General features: G+C 39.7%; 1 protein-coding gene across 2 annotated transcripts in view; it reads left to right on the top strand.

Moving 5' to 3' along the window:
• The window catches only part of lcor (ligand dependent nuclear receptor corepressor), a 99092-nt gene extending 79581 nt beyond the window's left edge, over positions 1-19511 (top strand). For both annotated transcript variants that reach the window (XM_046048070.1, XM_046048078.1), the window contains exons 5-7: positions 1378-1845; positions 7747-7837; positions 14307-19511. In XM_046048070.1, coding sequence (XP_045904026.1) covers positions 1378-1845; positions 7747-7837; positions 14307-15447 — 1700 coding nt within the window. In that variant the 3' untranslated portion in view covers positions 15448-19511. The remainder of the gene's footprint in view (positions 1-1377; positions 1846-7746; positions 7838-14306) is intronic.
• Positions 19512-19561: the final 50 nt, after the last annotated feature.

Genomic DNA, 19561 nt, shown 5'->3' with positions numbered 1-19561 from the left:
TTTCACATCAATGATAAATTCATTTCTATTGTTGTTGTATAATTTTGGTTATAAGCTCCTGTACTTTAATAGCTCCTGTGTTTCAGCAGGTTTTCTCCTTATGTTCTAAACTTTCTGCACATTTAGAATCTATTGCACATATGTGTGTTCTCTGACATCCAAGAAAAAAGTCGTAATATTAAGAGACTTACGTTATCATTTTGCTAGAATTCATAATATTTTTGCCTGCGTATAGCTACTCTGTGCATTAACCTGCGTTATTGCTCGGCTAATACAATCAGACCGTCTTACAGACAGAACTGGATGAAACAAGCAGGTAAAAAAAAAAAGGGGGGGGGAAACACAAAGTGCAGCTCACTGTCCTAAACAGAGCAAGTTTGCACCTCAGTTTTTACATTTTTTTATTGCGAAACTATCAGCTACTACTCTGTCACAATGGCTGCGACTCACAGCTGCTCACAGCACAAGGAGGGTGCATATGGTTACTATCACAGCGTGCGCTGGTGTCACATCAGCCGGGCGGAGTTGATTCACACAGAGTCGAAAACTTTCTCTTGCGGCCCCCCCCTTACATTTTGCACCCTAGGCAACCGCCTATATCGCCTATGCCAAGTGCCGGCACTGCACTATAGTGTTGAATGTACCGTAGTAGCTAAAAATAAAAACTGTTCTGACATACAAGAAATTTCTAGGTAATTTCCCAGAAGGCCCAGGCAGTGTCTTCAAAATTGCTAATTTTGTCTGACCAACACAAAGACACTCAATTTAAGCTGATATATAATAGAGACAAGAAGAAAATAAATGTAAGAAACTGGAAACAGAGACTATTTGGCATTGTTTGATTAATAATTACTCAGTAATCAAAGTGGTTGGTGATTAAGTTTTTGTTGATCGACCGATCATTTAGTTGTTTTTCAGCACTACTGTATGGTATCGTGGATTGTTATAAAGATCATGATGTCTGTCCCCATGGGGTTGTCTTTGCAGACATTTTCTTGTGAACACAGTGATTCAACAACAAAAGATAGTTGAACCTTCATGCATAAATTGATCAGATATAAAATTTCTACTGGCAACGTGCACAAGATGAAAATGAAAAAAGGATCCTGGGAAATTTAAGGAGAAGGTATAAAAAGCTCCATCTGAAGGATGGCAGGCAATAATCTGCTGTACACACTGAGATAGGGTTTCATCATGGTCAATAGGCGGGATTAAGTGCAGCTCAGAAAAGTGATTTTGGATTATTTCAGCATACCATCAGGATTACATTTTCAGGATGAAATGGGATAAATACGATGGTGACCATGGCAATGACTGAACAAATTCCTGGAGAACGGGATGCTGACATGTTTGTTCCTCTGTTTTGTTTCTCTACAGAACTCCCAAGTTTCTCAGAACCTCACATTCCTCTAGTGGCTCGTGAGATCATGCAGCGAATGATCCGCCAGTTCGCTGCCGAATATACCTCAAAAACTACTCAGGACGACTCGCCCCTGCCTAACGGCACCATGAAGGACCAAAGCCTGCCGAGAGTGGCGTCTCTGGCCCCAGCCCCATGCTCCCCGCCTGGGTCCCGGCCCGCGCCAAGCTCCCCTCCATCATCTGCCTCCTCCTCTCCATCCCCAACCCCAAGGCCAGGCCTCAGCCCCAGCTCCACCACCGCCGCTGCCTCAGCACCCGCCTGCAGCAATGGTACAGGAGCCAGTAACGGTGGTGGAGGAGGAGGTACAGCTGCTGCCTCTGCACAGAATCCCGTCCTCAGCAAGCTTCTCATGGCTGACCAGGATGGCCCACTGGACCTCTCCGTCAAAAAGAGTGAGGACGAACCAGAGCCCAGCCAGCAGGGTGAGAGCAACAACACACAAACTTACTCACTTATGAGGACATTCATTATATTTTCATTAATTCCTTGGTAGCGTACCCTAACCCAAAATATGCCCACCAAGTCCAAGCCAACTATTATTTAAAACTTAACCTAAGCTTCTAATCTTGACACTAAAACAAAGTCTTAATTCTAAAATAATCAATAACTGCATGGCACCAGCTTTTTGTCCCCACAATGTGACTGTGTAAACATAGTTCCCACATTGCCACTAATACAGGTGTATAAATATATACACACACAAACACACACACACAGCATTTCAGCAACATTTTATCATGTGATTTGGCTACCATTTGTTTTTAAGTGTTTTTTAAATAAAATTATAAATATATACTAATACAATCTAGTAAAGATCTATCTAGCATCAATACAAAAAACAAGCATGTGAAAATGTGTATATAAAAGCATAAACACAAAGTTAACACAGTTGTTTTTATGTTTTTAGTTTAAATGGTCACATTTATAAAATTATATTTTTGGAAGTTAAGGTTTGTTCCAATTTTTTATCATAGTGTTAAACACATGCATTTGATTTTCTGGTTAATGTACAGATTGTGAATCTGAAAAGGTATTTTTCGGGAATTTTATTTTTACTGGTGCTTTTGAGCAAATGTGTGTTGACTGTGATTATCCTGCTTTTGTTTTTTGATTCAAGTTCCTATTACTCTCATTGACAGAAAACATTTGAGTTACACATCAGATCCTAAAACTTAGATAGACTCACATTCATTACAGATTCAGCTCATGAACAGATCACTTAAAAGCCATCATCTTTTGGATTGAGCCTTTGCAGCACTATACTGAGCTCTGAAATGTAGCTCAGGGCTCAAACTACGTTTAATCAAACTAAACCAGCAGGGGGCTCGCGTTTCAATTACCAAAAAGGCTGCAAGATTGAATCGACAGCTCACTGTTTCAACCCTCAACCACAATGTGACCGGTCACCCACTTTAATACCAGCTTTTTGGAATCTGCTTACAGTAAGCCTCCTTAATTTTTACAAAAAAAGATTTAGGCATTTACATCCACCTCATGCTAGCACATTATCTCTCTCTCACACACACTCACACACACACACCAACACTGAACACCTTTTAGATGAATTCTGACTCAGATTATCCTCAAAGCTGGATCACATGCATTTGTTTAGATAACACAGTAGATGTAATTTCAGGAAATAAATGACATTCTTAATGCTCTACTTATCAATATTTTTTACATTAACAATGATCAAATGATGAACCCACAGAACTTTGCAACTCTACATATTATTTTAGCTTCTTTTAGCGCATACTTTTGGTGTTACGGCGTGTTGACTGAATGGTTGAGTCTGTGCACTTTAATCAACCCTGTGTCCAGAGTCAGCAGGCAGCTGTTTCAACAAACAAGCTAAGACAAACCCTGTTGTACACTGACTGCCCAGCAACAAGCTTCATACAGACAACATTTGAAATAGCTGGTGAATATAGTGGATCCAGAGAGTGAATCCTGGATTTATGTTGACCATGTGGACAAAACAAGACTTCGATGGGGTCCTAATGTTGCTTCCTGTCCACTGGATGTGTACAGAGGCAACTGTTTGCCAATACAAAAATAAAGTCTTCTTAATACATTGGCCACGAACTATTAGGTGACAATATGTCAGATGCGTGTTTACATTTTTATTTGTCCAAAAACAATTGAGTTCCTACTGCCGGTGATGTTTGCCAGCAGGTGTCTCTGAGCTAGCATCACAGTCAACTTGCTGCTACTACAGAATGTGTCCACTGAACAAATTTGCCCATCTTACAGTCTTACTGTGTACGCAAACAATTTATAAATCATGGGAAATAAAATAATGACATAACATGTAATATTTGTTCAAAGAAATGTAGACAGATTTTGACTGTGACGGAGAAAGTGCTTTTCAGAGTTTTTGAGATTTGTGAACTTTTAATTTTTTAGGTACCAAATATTTCTTAACCTCAGCAAGTATTGTGCTTTCCTGTCACAATAGTGGAAGTACTTGCACAGTCTATTTTATTAATTGTTATATACTTCAGTTCTTGAGGTTCTGACCCAAAGGAAACAAACAAATTCTGTGATTGATTATTCTGGTGTCTGTCTGTGTACACGTATTCTAATGAACACAAAACCTGACTGAACCATCATATGGTGTACAGTATGAGCTGCAGTGCATGATCTGATTAAAATTGGGGTCACCTTGCTGCACAAATCTGCATGTTGATGAGGAAACGGTAGCATATAAGAGTTCTTATTACTACCACCAATGTGTTATATGAAAACAAACCTGCTGATGCATATTTACATGTTCATTAGCTCAGAGAAGGACTCATTAGTGTAACTTGTTATGTGTAATTAATTTATCATGGTTGTTATCCCTGGACATTTTTGACCGGGTGTATTTTGATTAAGATTTATTTTGGAGCCAAAATTATGAGTACACACACGGCCCTTGGTTCATAGTTTTTAAAGTGAAGTGTATATGCTGTATACACTCACATACTACCAAATTCTAAATTTGATCAAAGAATCAACTCAGATTAACAAGTTCTATTGGTTAGAGAGGTCACAAGATCAGCTGGGATTTAACCTGCAAAACACAGAGAGAGTCTGTTTATGAATGTATAAGTATATGTTTGCATTTCTTTGTACACTTTGTTGTTAAATTTCAGGCTTTCAAATCTGTAATTTACCTGTAAATGCTAAAAACTTTAATTGAAAAGTTTTGTCCCATCGTTATTTGTGGCAAAACATAAAGACAGATGAAATATTATCCAGATTCCATCCTTCATGATTACTGCAAGCCCTAAGAAAACTGCTCTAGTCATGACAGAAAAAAACCCACACATCATGAAATCTCTTCTGTTTGAGTGTGTTAGTGTATGTGTGTGGTGACCTGATTTGCCTGACAAACATATTCACAGATAAACTGAGATTTCACACACACAGCATGTCGCCATATTTCCCAGACTTTATTGCTGAAGTGTCACAGAGTCCACCTGTTCTGAAGCGCACAGAATATCTCAAGGTTTTTTTTGTCATCAAAAGACAGAAATAAGAAAAAAGCAGAAGTCATTTTCATATGCAGACATATACACAAGAAGTTGCAGAATCTGTTAACATGTAGTAGATCCAGATTTAATGAAATCAAAGAAATCGACAGTACTGATCTCTCGCAGTGGACCTCAATTTTACAAATGTTTAATGCTGTAAACGCACAGCACCATCCATTAGCAACTTTTGGTACTGTTTAAGAGACCTTAAGTGTTTTGTTTGAGTAGCTGAAAATTGACTCTATTCATTACTGCATTAAAATGATTAAAGAAAAATCCTTATATATACACACACACACAGTATCATTAATGTCTAATCAGCTGGCCACAAAAGTGAGTACACCCCTAAGTAGGGATGGGGATCGAGACCTGGTCCCAAAATTTCTCAAAACCCGAAGATCAGTAAGATTCGACCTTATCGATACTGCTATCGAGACTTGCGGGTCCTATGATGTAACGTTATGTCTCGAGCGTCAAATCTGATATAATATATATAAGAAAATCTTCGGGCTGCCTGCTCTCTGTCGGCTCCTACATACACACACACTCTCACACAGCGGCAGCAGAGCGAGAGGCTGCGCCGTCGCGGTGGAATACGATGAGGCCAGGCAGTTAATATGTACCCTTCAATATATGTTTATTTATTGCAAGTGATATGTCATGTCAATATATAACGTTCTCGCACATTGAATATTTCCCTCATACCGTGCAGGCCTACCTCATGCCCGTTGGGTCTGGTCTTACCAAATAACCATCACTAAAAAATAGTAAAGTATCGATAGTAGTATCGATAAAGAATCGGATCGTTAAGCAGTCTCAATAAGGGTATCAATATCAATAAAAATAAACGATCCCCATCCCTACCCCTAAGTGAAAATGTCAAAATTGGGCCCAAAGTGTCAATACTTTGTGTGACCATGCTTATTTTCCAGCACTGCCTTAACCCTCTTGAGTTTACCAGAGCTTCAAAGGTTGCCACTGGAGTCCTCTTTCACTCCTCCATGACGACATCACGAAACTAGTGGATGTTAGAGATGATGCGATCCTCCATCTTCCATTTGTGGATGCCCCACAGATGCTCAATAGGGTTTAGGTCTGGAGACATGCCTGGCCAGTCCATCACCTTTCCCCTCAGCTTCTTTAGCAAGGCAGTGGGTGTCTTGGAGGTGTGTTTGGGGTCATTATGTTGGCTGAGCATTATGACGCTGAGTACTTGGACTCACCTTCTATGGTTGACCATGGCGAGGCCTGTTCTGAGTGGAACCTGTCCTGTTGAACCGCTATATGGTCTTGGCCACCGTGCTGCAGCTCAGGGTCTTTGGCAATTTTCTTATAACCTTGGGCATCTTTATGTAGAGCAACAATTATTTTTTTTCAGATCCTCAGAGAGTTCTTTTCCATGAGGTGCCATGTTGAACTTCCAGTGACCAGTATGAGGGAGTGTGAAACCGATAATACCAAATTTAACACACCTGCTCCCCATTCACACCTGAGACCTGGTAACACTAACGAGTCACATGACACCAGAGAGGGAAAATGGCTAATTGGGGGGACAGCAAATTTACACTGTTATACAAGCTGTACACTCACTGCTTTAGATTGTAGCAAAGTTTCATTTCTTCAGTTTTGTCACATGAAAAGATATAATTAAATATTTACAAAAATGTGAGGGGTGTACTCACTTTTGTGAGATACTGTATATGCATATTTCCTGGGTACAATACAGTTGCATTGTCTACAGATGCTCTACAAAACTGGGCATTGATCTGCAATCTTTAACTCAAACTGATATGTAAAAAGACGAATAAAAAAATTATACATTTACCTGACTCTACAAGGCAAGGCAATTTTTTCAAATAATTCAGAGCAGTGTTCCTAATTCCTTTTGTCTGAGTATGCTGGAATGACCTTAGATTCTCAATTATTTAATGATGAATAGTCAAGAAAATGTTACAGTGTACATGTACAGTTAAGCGGATATTTTAAGTTTAACGCAGAAAGATAAACAGGTGGAGGCGTCAGTTGTTTAGTCAGGTGCCATTAAACCATTGCCGAGGAAGAGGCTGTAACAAATGAACATTTTTCACAGAAATATGACATTTCTGTTTGTTTCATGTGTTAATTTTCAGAATGTTACAATGCGTCTCCAGTGGACGTTTAAGTCACATGCTTTACGTATGTCATGATTTTTTCAGTAGGCCTGTTTTCATAGCACTTTGTTGCATTTTGCTTTCATCAATACACCAACCAATTCCACCTTAGCCAAGTGTAAAAACAGTTTACTTGACTTATTTTTAAATTTCTGGCATTTTCACTTGTGTTTTTGTTTTATTTGAGATTAAAAATGTGAAATAAACTTATTGACTACCTAACTTGTTAATAAAATTGTTAGTAACAGTATTTCTTGTGTTTACATTTTCCACTGTACAGTATGTAATGTTTGCGAACTAGTTTTTCTGTGTTTTTCCAAGTCTCCTCTTTGGGTTGTTTTGCTCTGGACAGTAGCAGAATTACTTGTTAAAATAGTTAAAGTTCAACTAGTAGAAATCCTTAAAATGATTCAAATTTTACAGAATCATATGGTTCATATGAAAAATCATATTTTATATTTTTTTACTCTGCTTTGACCGTTAAGGGAAAATCAGACAATGACAAATGAATCTCAAAAAGTTGCCTTTCCCTGAAATGCAGTGTACTACATACTGCTTAATAAGCATAAAAAATGATTAAACTTCACTTTACAACACAAATTCATAGTCAGAAGTTATTCAGGTATGTTCTTGTGCAATTTTTTTTCTTCCTCAGATGGCGTCCTGGACCTCTCCACCAAGAAGAACCATACCGCAGGCAGCCGCAAAACCTTGTCCGGCTCCTCCCCTGCGTCCGGGGTCAAAGGGTAAGACAGCCAGAGTAGTCAAACTGGCATCTGTTACTGTCATGAGCCTAAAACAACACTGGAGAGGTTAAAGCAGTCACTGCTGTATAACTGTACTGCACTTCTCGGAGAGCACTTTTCAGTCTAACATTTAAGTGCTGTGTTGAATTTTGGCCTGAGGTGATGATGTCAAACTGATTCAGATCGGTATCTAAACCACAATCAAGTTTCTTGTTTGCAGCCAGCCCAACAAAGATTGATTTCACAAGCAGATGACAACCATTACAGGCAGATTTGACACTGTCACAAATTTTGACAACTGTCGGTTCTGCATGTTGATGTAAATACAAATTCAGACTTAAACAAAGACGGTTCCCTACCTGGGGTCCTAGAATCCTCAGTAGCTGTGAGATTTATTTGAGGTGTCACAAGTCAAGATGTTTACCCTACATGACACACCACTCTGTATATTTTTGGTATGCAGCAAACTGCGAGTACACTGGGGGTCACAAAAAGTTTTTGCACCTTTTGCGGCTGCTAAACCTGCACAAATAATAAAGGTATATCTTATCTGATCTTATTTTAAGATTAAATGAAACTGTGTTATTCAGGGTTTTTCCTGGCTCAAAATGAGGCGGAGGTGGTATCACACTGATCACATGCACACACATGTACACGTGGCTCAAGCAAACACTTTTTATAACGTCTTTTAAGAGTTCTAATGAAGATATGATTAAACAAAAAGACAATTATCATGTTAAATCAAATGTGACATAAGCTGTTGTTTATGTAGTTGTGAATTCCTGGATATTAAATGTTCATCTGCAATTTTCTGTAGCAGTCCCAGTAATATTTGTTAGTAATAAAGCCTGTCACATGACATGGTTAAGATTTATTTAACATGATGAACGTATTTTAAGTAATCCCCCCTCACACACAAGACACTTTTATAATACAGTTTTTTCATAACTTTCGTTGATTATTTTGCTTCCTAGTTCAAATTGTTTGCTTTTATCAGTGTATCTCTATATTCTCAGATGTAAGTATTGTAATGAACTAATATCATGTTCTACAGATGTCTGTTTGAATTTAAATAAAGAGTGGGGTGATTATTAGATAGTTGTAGTTATAATTAGAATGTGTTCTCTTTCAAATAAGATGTTTTAAGATATGAGTGGAAAGTTTTGTTCTAGCAGTAACAACATTTTTTGACTCAGATGTTGCTTAACCATGTTGTGTGATATGCTACTTCAGGATACTTTAAGAACAAATACTACTAGGACCACTACAGAAAATTGCACATGAACATTTAACAGATACAAAACTAGGGCAAATCGCACTGCAAAACATTATTAGTGCGTTTGTGCTGTAATATCATTATCTTTTGTGAATTGGACAGGATAAATAGCAGATACAAGTGATGTGCAATTTAAGGTGCTATCTACAGCCGCAATCCATTCTTGTTGAATTCGCTCCTGGGTCATTTTGTTATTTCGTAATACATTAAAAACAGTGGTTCTTCTAGGTGTTAACTAGGCTGAAAAGCAACACTTTTTCACAGTATAATCATTCAGATGGAACTATGGTAAGACAGCCTTATGTATTACTATTATACTATTATTAGTAGTATTACTTCATCCTAAGGCAAGGCAAGGCAAGTTTATTTGTATAGCACATTTTAACAACAAGGTAATTCAAAGTGCTTTACATAAATCGCCTGTTGCAAAAGCAACAGGGAAGTATAAAAAAGTTTAAAAGCTAAATGTCTCTAGTAAGTGATGAATAGTGAACACTTGCTGAAATGTCTCAATCAATACACTATATATTGCATTAACACATTAATTAATTAATTATCACCAACACTTATTTTATCTCACATTAACACAGTTTTTTTTTTAAATTATCATTATTATTTTGATAGTCCGTGGCTCACTGGCTCTGAATACACATACAGTCAAACCATGGGTCACATGAGGGGTGGGATGTTGATCAGCCTGGAAATGACCCACCCAAACGACCAGCGGAGGAAGGCTTCAGCAGACTACTTGGAGGGTTTGTGTGGGAGACAAGGGCTCCGCGAGTAAACGGCAGGCGCTCTATGGATGGTAACCATGGCAACGGCTTCTATGCACTACACAGTTGTAGCGTATTTAACTCAAGTTAAAATTATAGGCTACATATCTTTACCTGATAGGTGGGCCTTGTTCCAGTTTTGCAGGGATGCTCTTCCATGTGAATTCCCTCCTGTTGATGTCCTGATAACTATTTACTAAACAGTAATAGATTCTGGAAACTCACAAACAATAGAGGATGAGTCTCTCTTCCAATAATTTGCGCATAAAAAAAGTTCAAGACAATTCAACTTCGGCGCTTGTCGCTATGCCTTGTGCTCGACCACTTCACCTCACTCTAGCAGGGACACTTGCTACTGAACATAGACTACTTATGCTGCTCCCTGATAAAAGAAAAATGTTTCTGCTCATACCTGTTCCGAAAAAAGATATATATATACAGATACAGATATATATAGGACTATGTTAACCTGTTGCTCAGAAGGTGCCTGTTATGATGTTATGATCGTAGATCTGGACTCTAACTTGTTTTCACAAGCTAGATAAAAGGTAATGGTAATCACAACTGTGGTGTAACAGTCGTGATATAATGCAGCTTAATAGTCATACATTTTATATGATTAAATGTAAGACTCTTTTAAAATGTTAAACCTATAAAAGAATACTAGCAGCTCTGTTAACTCTAGTAATATATTGTTTATAAAAAAACTTTTAAGAAGCTGCAGAATAGCTTGTGGTAGTTGGGAGTGTTGACTTCAAGAGAATCGTATTTGTGGGAACACCAAAGCATAACTCTGCAGGTTTTGAAAGGGCCGTGCCTTCGCTTGGTCTCTCTGCATTTTGGGGGTGCATACTTTCATCTCACCCTGGTCATCCTCAGGGAGATTCAGAGCCCCTACCTCATCCACCCCATTTCAGGAATACTTTTGATCTGTAGGTCAAAGATGGATAAGTAAAGGTTCAATACGGAGAGCAGCCCCAAATGCTGGATAGTGGTAACCCTGCAGTGGTGGAGGATGTGTGCAGCGTCTCTTTGATCCAGCAACGAATACACCTCCAATTGCCTTCTGAACTGAGATTGGAGAAGTGTTGCATTGACATAACAGTTACCACAGTCTTCCTAGTGAAAGTTAGTGCTGCCTAGATATAAAGCCAGTTATAACCACACTAGTTTTGGATTGAAACAAACACAAAGACAATTATCAACAGAAGCACAAAAAGTAAGCACTAATTACTATATCAACAAAATCACAACATGTCAGAAAAATGTATGCAGGCAAAATGCTTTGAAATGCTCCCTGTGGTAAATGTACCCGTGCAGACAACAAAACAAAACCGGGTTGCAGAGAGCCATTGCCAGTGCTTCCAGTGGAAGTTGACGCCTGGCAGAGGAGGTACTGTGCGGGACTTGGATTGGAAGATCAAGTAACTGCATATATTTTCCCTTCTTATTACTTGATTATAAGGACACTTTTGCACATGCTCACAAGGCACGTGCTGCAGTGTGTGTGCACCCGGCGTTTGATTCGCATTCATAAACCTATTGACGCTTATTTTCATTTCCCTGAGGAAATTCAGGGTGCGAACTAGGGGGGAGACACCTAATAAGACATCAGCTTCCCTAAAAGCATGATTTGTGATATTTTTGGGGGTCTCTAAAATACTGACAGCATGCTTTATTGACATTAATCTTATCATGGATCATGCGGAGCGTCAGACTTCATCCCGCCAAAGGAAATGATCTCTAACCGACCGCAGCGGGCCAGTCGCTCCGCAATCTCATGTCCCTGGTCAGTCCCACTCCGGTGCCGACACGCTGTGAACAGTTCATGATCGTTGGCAGTATGAATATTACGCATGATCCATCTACTACTGCAACTGGGGGCTCTCCGCAGCGCCATGCAACTTTCTACATTCCTTCCACAGGTGTGTCAAGCAAGCGAGAGACTCTTTTGAATGTCCTTCAGAACTCTTCAAAGTAAAAGCTTTCAATAAACTCAACTCAATAAAGCATTGCTTAAGAGGAAGTGATTGTGTGATTAACTGTATCTGTCATGAGTGATATCTGTTTCAGCAGCAGCCGCTATCAATTTTTTCTGCTATCAAAGCAATCACCCATGTTTGTTGCTATCTTGCTACCTTGTACCTCATTGTTGAGTTCCGACTGTGTTCCAAGATCTCAGCAATTAGGTTAGTGAGTAGCCTACAGTGAGTACAGTGTTTCAAAACTGATGAATGATTGTCAAAGTTAGAACTAAGACCCAAGTTGAAATAAACTTGATGAAACATTGCTGTTGAAACAATGAAATGACACAATGAAGGATATTATCTATTAAGGCAGTTAATGTGCTGCATAAGTTATGGAGGTTTTGTGAAAGTGGGATTTATTTGTTTTGACCAAGTCGAGGTCACCATTAGTTATTCAGTGATTGATCAATTGATGTTGACAGTTTCTTGGGAAAGCAAGGGCCCAGTGGCATTGTGAAGAATTTCCGTAATAGGAATAACTAAACTAATAACTAAAAGCAAAATTAGAAAAAGCAAGCCCCTCCCCGTAAACCCCTCAAGGCAGGGACTCTGCCTCCCGCCTGAGAGTCCCAAGGCCCCAAAGGCCCAAAGGCCCAAAGGTCCCATACCTTACCGGAACACTAATGATCAAGTCATGTAATATTAACTACAGGAGGAGGCAGAGCCTGTAGTTCCACCACCACTAACACCAATTCAACTTTAACAGTCGGAAATTAAATATTTAAATATACAAATTTAACTAAACACTCTCTGCAGGATATAACTACCTTCCTTTTATAACCATTTGAGCCTCAGAATACATGGTTAGGGAACACAGATCATCACCCAGATGCTGAAACAATCTTTAAATTTTTTCCCAGCTACCCTGACTGTATGCTTATTGTAACAGAACGCTCTATTAGAGTGTAGACTCCAAAGCCTCTCATTGTTTTCAATGAGCCTGAGACCGCCCACTGTGGTAATCTGTTTTAAAGCTCCTGCTGTGGACTCCCCACATCGCACAGTCAGTTGAACTGTAGCTCACCAGAATATTCCTCCATTAAAGAGATACAGTATTTCCCTCAAGTTTCTCCACCATGCCATCCGCTGACTTGACAAGCTACTCCTGTTACCTAAGGGAGCATTTTTTAAGAGATTTTCCACTGTTTCTGTAGTTGCTATAGTTACTATACATATACATATCTCATAGGAAAATCGGCTGCATCAGTTGTGCATCAAGCGGAGACACTTTGCATGTTAGCATATGTTACAGCAGCAGACAATTTTAAGAAAGTCAAAATGTGAGATGCTTGCAGAACAGATGAAGAATTTAAGTTGGCTATTTTTAAAATTAATTAACTTAAACATCTTTTTGTGTGCTAAGGTACAAACAGACCTCAGCATTACAAACATTACTACGGCCTACTGTCAGGAATCTACAGTTTTTCTTTCTGGCATCTGTTGTTTCTCCTTCATTTTTAATTGTTTGTCCTACTTGATGAAAAGAATTCATCCATCCATCGTCAAACGCTTATCCTGCGTACAGGGTCACGGGAGAGAAGAATTCATTTTTATTTTATTTGTAGTTCACTGGCTGGCAGTGACATCTACAACTGCTTCCCTACAACACTATGTCCACACTAACCTAATATCTATGAAATTTGTCAGTATCATTAATAGCTTCAGTAGATGGATAGATCCGTGATGGTGACATGTCTATGTATCTGAAGATATGGCTTTCAAGCCTTTCCCCTTAACAAGGTGCAAGGTGCTTATTAGTCATTATACAGCACAAGGCTGCAGAACGAAATGGAATTTGTAGTTCCTTCATGCTACACACAACATATAATTAAGCATGGGCCTATATTAAAATATGGTAACATATAAAATAAAATATATATACAGTTATTTATATACATATATACATACATGTACACAGCCATAACATTCCACAGTGCATTGTTTAAGTCTCTAGTTGTTGTTACGTTTGTTTTACAAATGGTAAAACATCACTTCACGTTATTCAAAACATGCTGTATTTCCCGTTTACCCCTTGTTCTTTTTACTGAGGAACAAAAAGTAGTAATGAGTAGACAATCAAAGCCGTAGACATTGGTCTGTGATTTCTCTAAAAAATATTCTGGTAAAAGACTTGTTTCTCAAAAGTAATTTATTTATGCTTTGTGATTTGGGTAAAGACAGTGGTATCTTCTCCCCTGATATGTAGGATGGTAAAAGTAAAAAGACTAATGATTAATAACTTAATTCTGAGCACCACATTACAGACTATAATATTAAATTAAAAATTCAGTCAGTCTTAAGCATCAACCTCTGGTCTCAAGAATGAGTTTTGTTTTACTACGGGATGTCTGACACTGTTCATAAATTCTCCTCTTTTTTTCTCCGTCCAGACGTTCCCTCAAAGTGGAACAGACGCTGCCAGAGGTGGATGAGGATGATGGGTTGCTGCAGAGAAGCTTGCAGGACGGCCTTAGGGAGAACTACATTAACTCCAACTCCTTCAAGCCCCCATTGGCCCGCTCACTGCGTATCAAGGAAGAGCTCCTCAGCCAGAAGCACCGCCTTCTGAGCCAGCCTGCTGCTCTGTCATTGGCTAATCTAGAGTCAGCTGGCTTGCTCAATCATGGGCAGTCCCACTCCTTGCTTGGCCAGAAGGGCTCTTCCTCTTTCTGGGGAAGCAAGGCCCACCTCGACAGCCTGCTGAAGCTAAAGCAGGCCAGTGGAGCTCTGAGCGGGGCCCTCAGTGACCTCAAAGACCTGCCTACATTTCTGGAGAATCACCACCACGGAGCCTTCTCCTTCAAGAGTTCCCTCCACCATCACCACCACAATCAGCTCTCCAAGGCCCAACACCACCACAATGAGGGCAAGAGAGACCAGGGCCACTCACCTCCTGTTGACCTAAAAATCCCCCAAGTTCGGGGCATGGATCTCTCCTGGGACTCGCATGCCTCTGACCTGTACAGCTATGGCGCCGTGGGGGTTGGTGGTGGTAGCCATGGGGAGAACACCCTGAGCAGGAAGCTGAGAGCCATTTTGCCCAAGCAGAACCGCAGGGGAGGAAGCCTCGGAAGCCTGCTGGATGGGGCGGCTGACTACTGGAGCTCTGACTTGGACCACTCCAGTTCCGGGCCAGCTTACTCCACCTCTGACGTGGAAGGGGATCCAAGCTCTAAGCAGCCAAGGAAGAAGAGGGGCCGTTATCGCCAGTACAACAGCGAGATCCTGGAGGAGGCCATAGCAGTAGTGATGAGCGGAAAGATGAGCGTGTCCAAGGCTCAGAACATGTACGGGATACCACACAGCACCTTGGAGTACAAGGTCAAGGAGCGCATGGGAACCCTTAAGAACCCCCCAAAGAAGAAGCTCAAGCTGATGATGAAGGTGGAAGCAGGAGGCCAGGATTTTCCTGCCGAGTCAGAGAACACGCCCACCACAACCCCACGTGATGATGGCCAGCCGCTGGCACCTGCTGAGCTCAAGGTCAATGTAAAAGAAGAGATTGATGACAATTTCAAACCAATCGACTAAACGACTTACACATGTAAACCTCAGTCAAATGACTAAAGTAATGGATGGGGCTTTATTTGTGCCAATTTACTTTGCAGTATCTGGGTGAGCACAAACGCAGGGATAATATGAGGAGGATTCTTAAAACAAACTGGAGATAAACACCTAATCGAATGGTTTTTAACAAGCATTGCTTGAGCTGAGCTGTGCTGTATAAGCATTTGTTTAGCTTTTATATCCAGGGGCTTAACAAATGCAGCTAAAGACATTTGTTAAATGACAATTAATGAAATTTCCATAAGCATGCTCATTATCCCTTGCCCAAAAACCTAATCCCCCTCTTTTCTGAACTTGATATACTGAACCATTGCTGCTTATAAATGCAGTTTGGGATTTGGACCATTCCAATTTGGGGGAAAAAGAGGGGAAGGTTGAAAATTAACTGACAAATTAGTCCTTTTACTGCTCCCCTCTCTCCTGGAGTACTCGCTGAAAATTGGTAAGTGAACTGTCAATAACATTTGAAGCCAACTGTAAGGTTTAATCATACCATTGATATTCCTCATCAGGGTTCTGCATCAAAACCCATTCTCTTATTGCCAGGTAGCCATGACGCTTTAACTGCAAATCTTTTCTTTCCTAATTTCGATATTCTGCTAATCTCTGTGCAGACAAAAGCAACATTAACCCGTCCATTTTGAATGAGAAAAGACACACAAAAGTCGTTCAGGGATGCATGTTTGTGAGTTTCGTGGACACTACTGATAATAGACATTGTTTCCTCTATCTTTATCTTTTCATTTGATTTGTTTTCTTTCTTTTGCACTACGCTTTTGGGTCTGGCGCTTACAGACCAGGTTACCTCGGCATTGTTGCCCTTGCATCATGCACTTATTATGGTCTGTCTCTGAAGCCCAGTCGCAACCTCGCAATTGGTCAGAGGTGCACATCGCCTGCGTAGGCTGATCTATAATCAGATCCCAACAAGCGCTAAAACCCTTTTTTTGCCAAGGGACAAATTGAGGGGTAATATGATTATGGATCAGCGTTTTTTAAGGCGAAATGCTACCTCTTGGACCTCCATCAGTGTTTCACTGCTGATCCTGGAATGCTAGCGCTACCTTCAAGTTGCCCTCCGAATGGTGAGCTCATCCCCTCATGGAGATCTTTATTGAATGGAGGCCTTTTAGGATCAGAATGTGAAACTCTGCTGCTGTTCAGTTGATTATTTAGTTCCTATACAAGGCTTTAGCTAGTCTAAGCTAACAACAACACATCGCTAATGTATTTTTCCTTTCTAATCAAACTAAGCAGAATCAGCTTAGCTGAGTTTTAAAAGAAATTCTTCTCCCTCAAACTACAAAGGCAGTTTAATACAACAATGTGCATTTATATAGGGTGGGTAATATGCAGGGGTAGTTGATAGAGTCGAGGGAAAAGCAGATTTAATATATTATAAATTATTATGACTGATGATGTAAAAGCCAATCTGTGATTCTGGATGATTTCGTTTCTCCTCATTTTTAACTCAGGGTAACTGAGACAGATGATGTGGTTTTCAAATATGGTAATTTCCTGTTGGACCTATAGTAGACAGAGAAGAGGACAAGACTTGTCTTTCACTAATGCTTTGTCTGTGGGAGGGGCCATGTGAGTAAATATGGCAGAGCCATAGCAGATAGACCTGCTAATGAATCATGAAAAGGAACAGAAAACACTGATGTTTGGTTAGGCGATTGAACTTACGGCGCTAAACTTCTAAAATAGCACTTTTCAAAAGTAGAAAGAAAGAAACTGTTTTGAGGTTATGCATGTAGTGTAGCTCTTCTCTGGGGGATATGGGGCAAGGAGAGATGGAAGAAAAAAGCTTTAGTTGTGAAGACTTTCAGAAAGCTGCAGCTTGGACCCAAACTACTCCTCTCAATTACCTCCATGATTAAAAGAAGAAACACATAACACAAAAAAAGGAAAAAAAAAAACGGTCGACAGCTCGAACAAGTTCAGTTTTGTGTAGTGTCGTCATGTTGTTTTTCTTCCCCTCGCCGCAGAACCACCAGGGATAGAAAACTGTCATCACATTTTACCAGGCGAGAATATCCCTCAGAGGACACAAGTGGAAAGAAAAAAAAGCTCTTTGGTATTTTCCATGAGGAAAATATTGAAGGAGATGACAAAAGCTTTTTGGTAGTTATGTTTTTTTGCTCTGTGGTAAATGTTGCTCTTTGTTCCTAACACTGCCTGGTGCTCACCCAGTCTGTGAAATTTTTAACATGAGAATTGTACCTCTCTGTTCAGATGAAATGATGATGATTCACTCCTTATGAAATGTATTGTACACTGTATTTATTTGATTTGTTTTTTTCTTTGATTATTCTCTTAAAAATGGCATGCACCACTTTTTTTGGCTGATTTTGGGGTTGGGCCAATTGAATATATTATGTTGACAGGATGTCAACACAATTAATCCTGAGGCAGAGATGCTTAAACTATACTAAGTTATGAATTAATCACAATCTAATTAGAATTAGAATAATTTACTACCTGTTGCATACAATCTTTCCCTTCTCTGGTTTTTGGTTATCCACCTTAAGCTTAATAGCTCCCGTTTGATTGGCAGGTATGTATGGTCAATGGGGAAAGCCCTAGAAAAGAACCCTGGAACAAAAGTATTGCCAGGGGTCATCATGCATAAAATACATCCAACACTTTGACAATGCTAAGCATTTGAAGTGTCTAAAAAGTTGTTGTGGGCGTCGAGTTGGACCCAGCAAAGGACAATGCACTGATCTGATAGTTAAAACGGGATCGAAACCCCACTGTTGATAGTAAAGCACTTCTCATGAACAAGCCTCTGATAAAAGGCACGATAGCAGCTCACTTAGCCAGCAAAATGCTACTTACATGTGGCCCAAAACAAACAAACAAACAAAACAAACTCATGACACTCTGCCTATTAGCCTGTTTCATGTAATGCATGTAAAGTATGGATTTGTGCTGCTAATATAATGTAAAACGTCACTTAATGCACAGGTGCATGGATAAACTCCAAAAGCACTTAAGACGGAATTCCCCTAAGAGGGGCTCCTCAACAGGCCAAACTATCTGTGTATAATTTACACAAACTCTAAATCCTTTACAAACTCTCTATCCTTAAGAGATTTTTGACCCTTGTTGCCTGTTTGGTTTTTGCTAAAATTTGGCATTGCTTTATATAATACGAGTAATTTTAAGTCCCATTTTCAGCCTGATGATATCTACTGAGGTGCATGCCATTTAAGGTGTATTTATTTCATTTAATTTGATTTTTTTTTTATGGTTTATATACGTGGTTAACGGCTCCCCCTGTCCGAAAAGTCCTCCTTCTTGCAACTGAGTCTCACTGCTGTTTTTAAAGAAACCTCATACTATATTATATACTTAAGAGAACCGTATATATCTATTTAAATACATATATTAACAAATACTCACATAATGAATGTAGTAAACTGAAATGAGTATCTCAAACTTACAAAACCAGAACAGTGATCTGCAAAAAAGATGGCACTGTCAGTTTATTTTTAACAGACTGTTGTTTTTATTCTTTTGCTTTTAGTTTCACTTAATGCTGCTTGCATTGGAAACGCAGTCGTTTTCTGACGCGGGCGTGCGACAGTAGCCTTCAGTACTGTAAATGTCTCAGGATCGAGCCAATGGGTTGGGCAGCAATATTTGTCAGTCGGAAAATGGCGCAGACTTAACTACCTGTACTAGATGTAATTTCTAGACCTATATATACAGTATATAAACTATATGTCGACTTGGTCAGCAGAGACCAAGTGCTATACCTCAAGCTCAGAATAATGCCTCCTTTCCGTGCCTCATACTTTTATGTATACCTTACCTGGGAGCCTGGTGAAGGGATAGCTGATACTCTGGGAAATATAGTATCCTACGCTGTTTCTTTTCTTTTATTATCTGTTCAATTTTCTTTTCTTTGTTTCCCCTCCCTCTTGCAAATGGAGGAGGGAGACGCTTCAAGTGTCTGACTGACCAATATTTGCCACCCTACCTCTTTTCAGGTATTTTTTTGCAACAACAAAACATTATAGAAGTATATAATAAGCAACGGGGGGGGCGGCGGGGGGGGGGGGGGGGG

This window comes from Micropterus dolomieu, linkage group LG01, assembly GCF_021292245.1.
Source record: "Micropterus dolomieu isolate WLL.071019.BEF.003 ecotype Adirondacks linkage group LG01, ASM2129224v1, whole genome shotgun sequence".
NCBI lineage: Eukaryota > Metazoa > Chordata > Actinopteri > Centrarchiformes > Centrarchidae > Micropterus > Micropterus dolomieu.
This window is presented reverse-complemented; position numbering and strand designations above follow the sequence as displayed.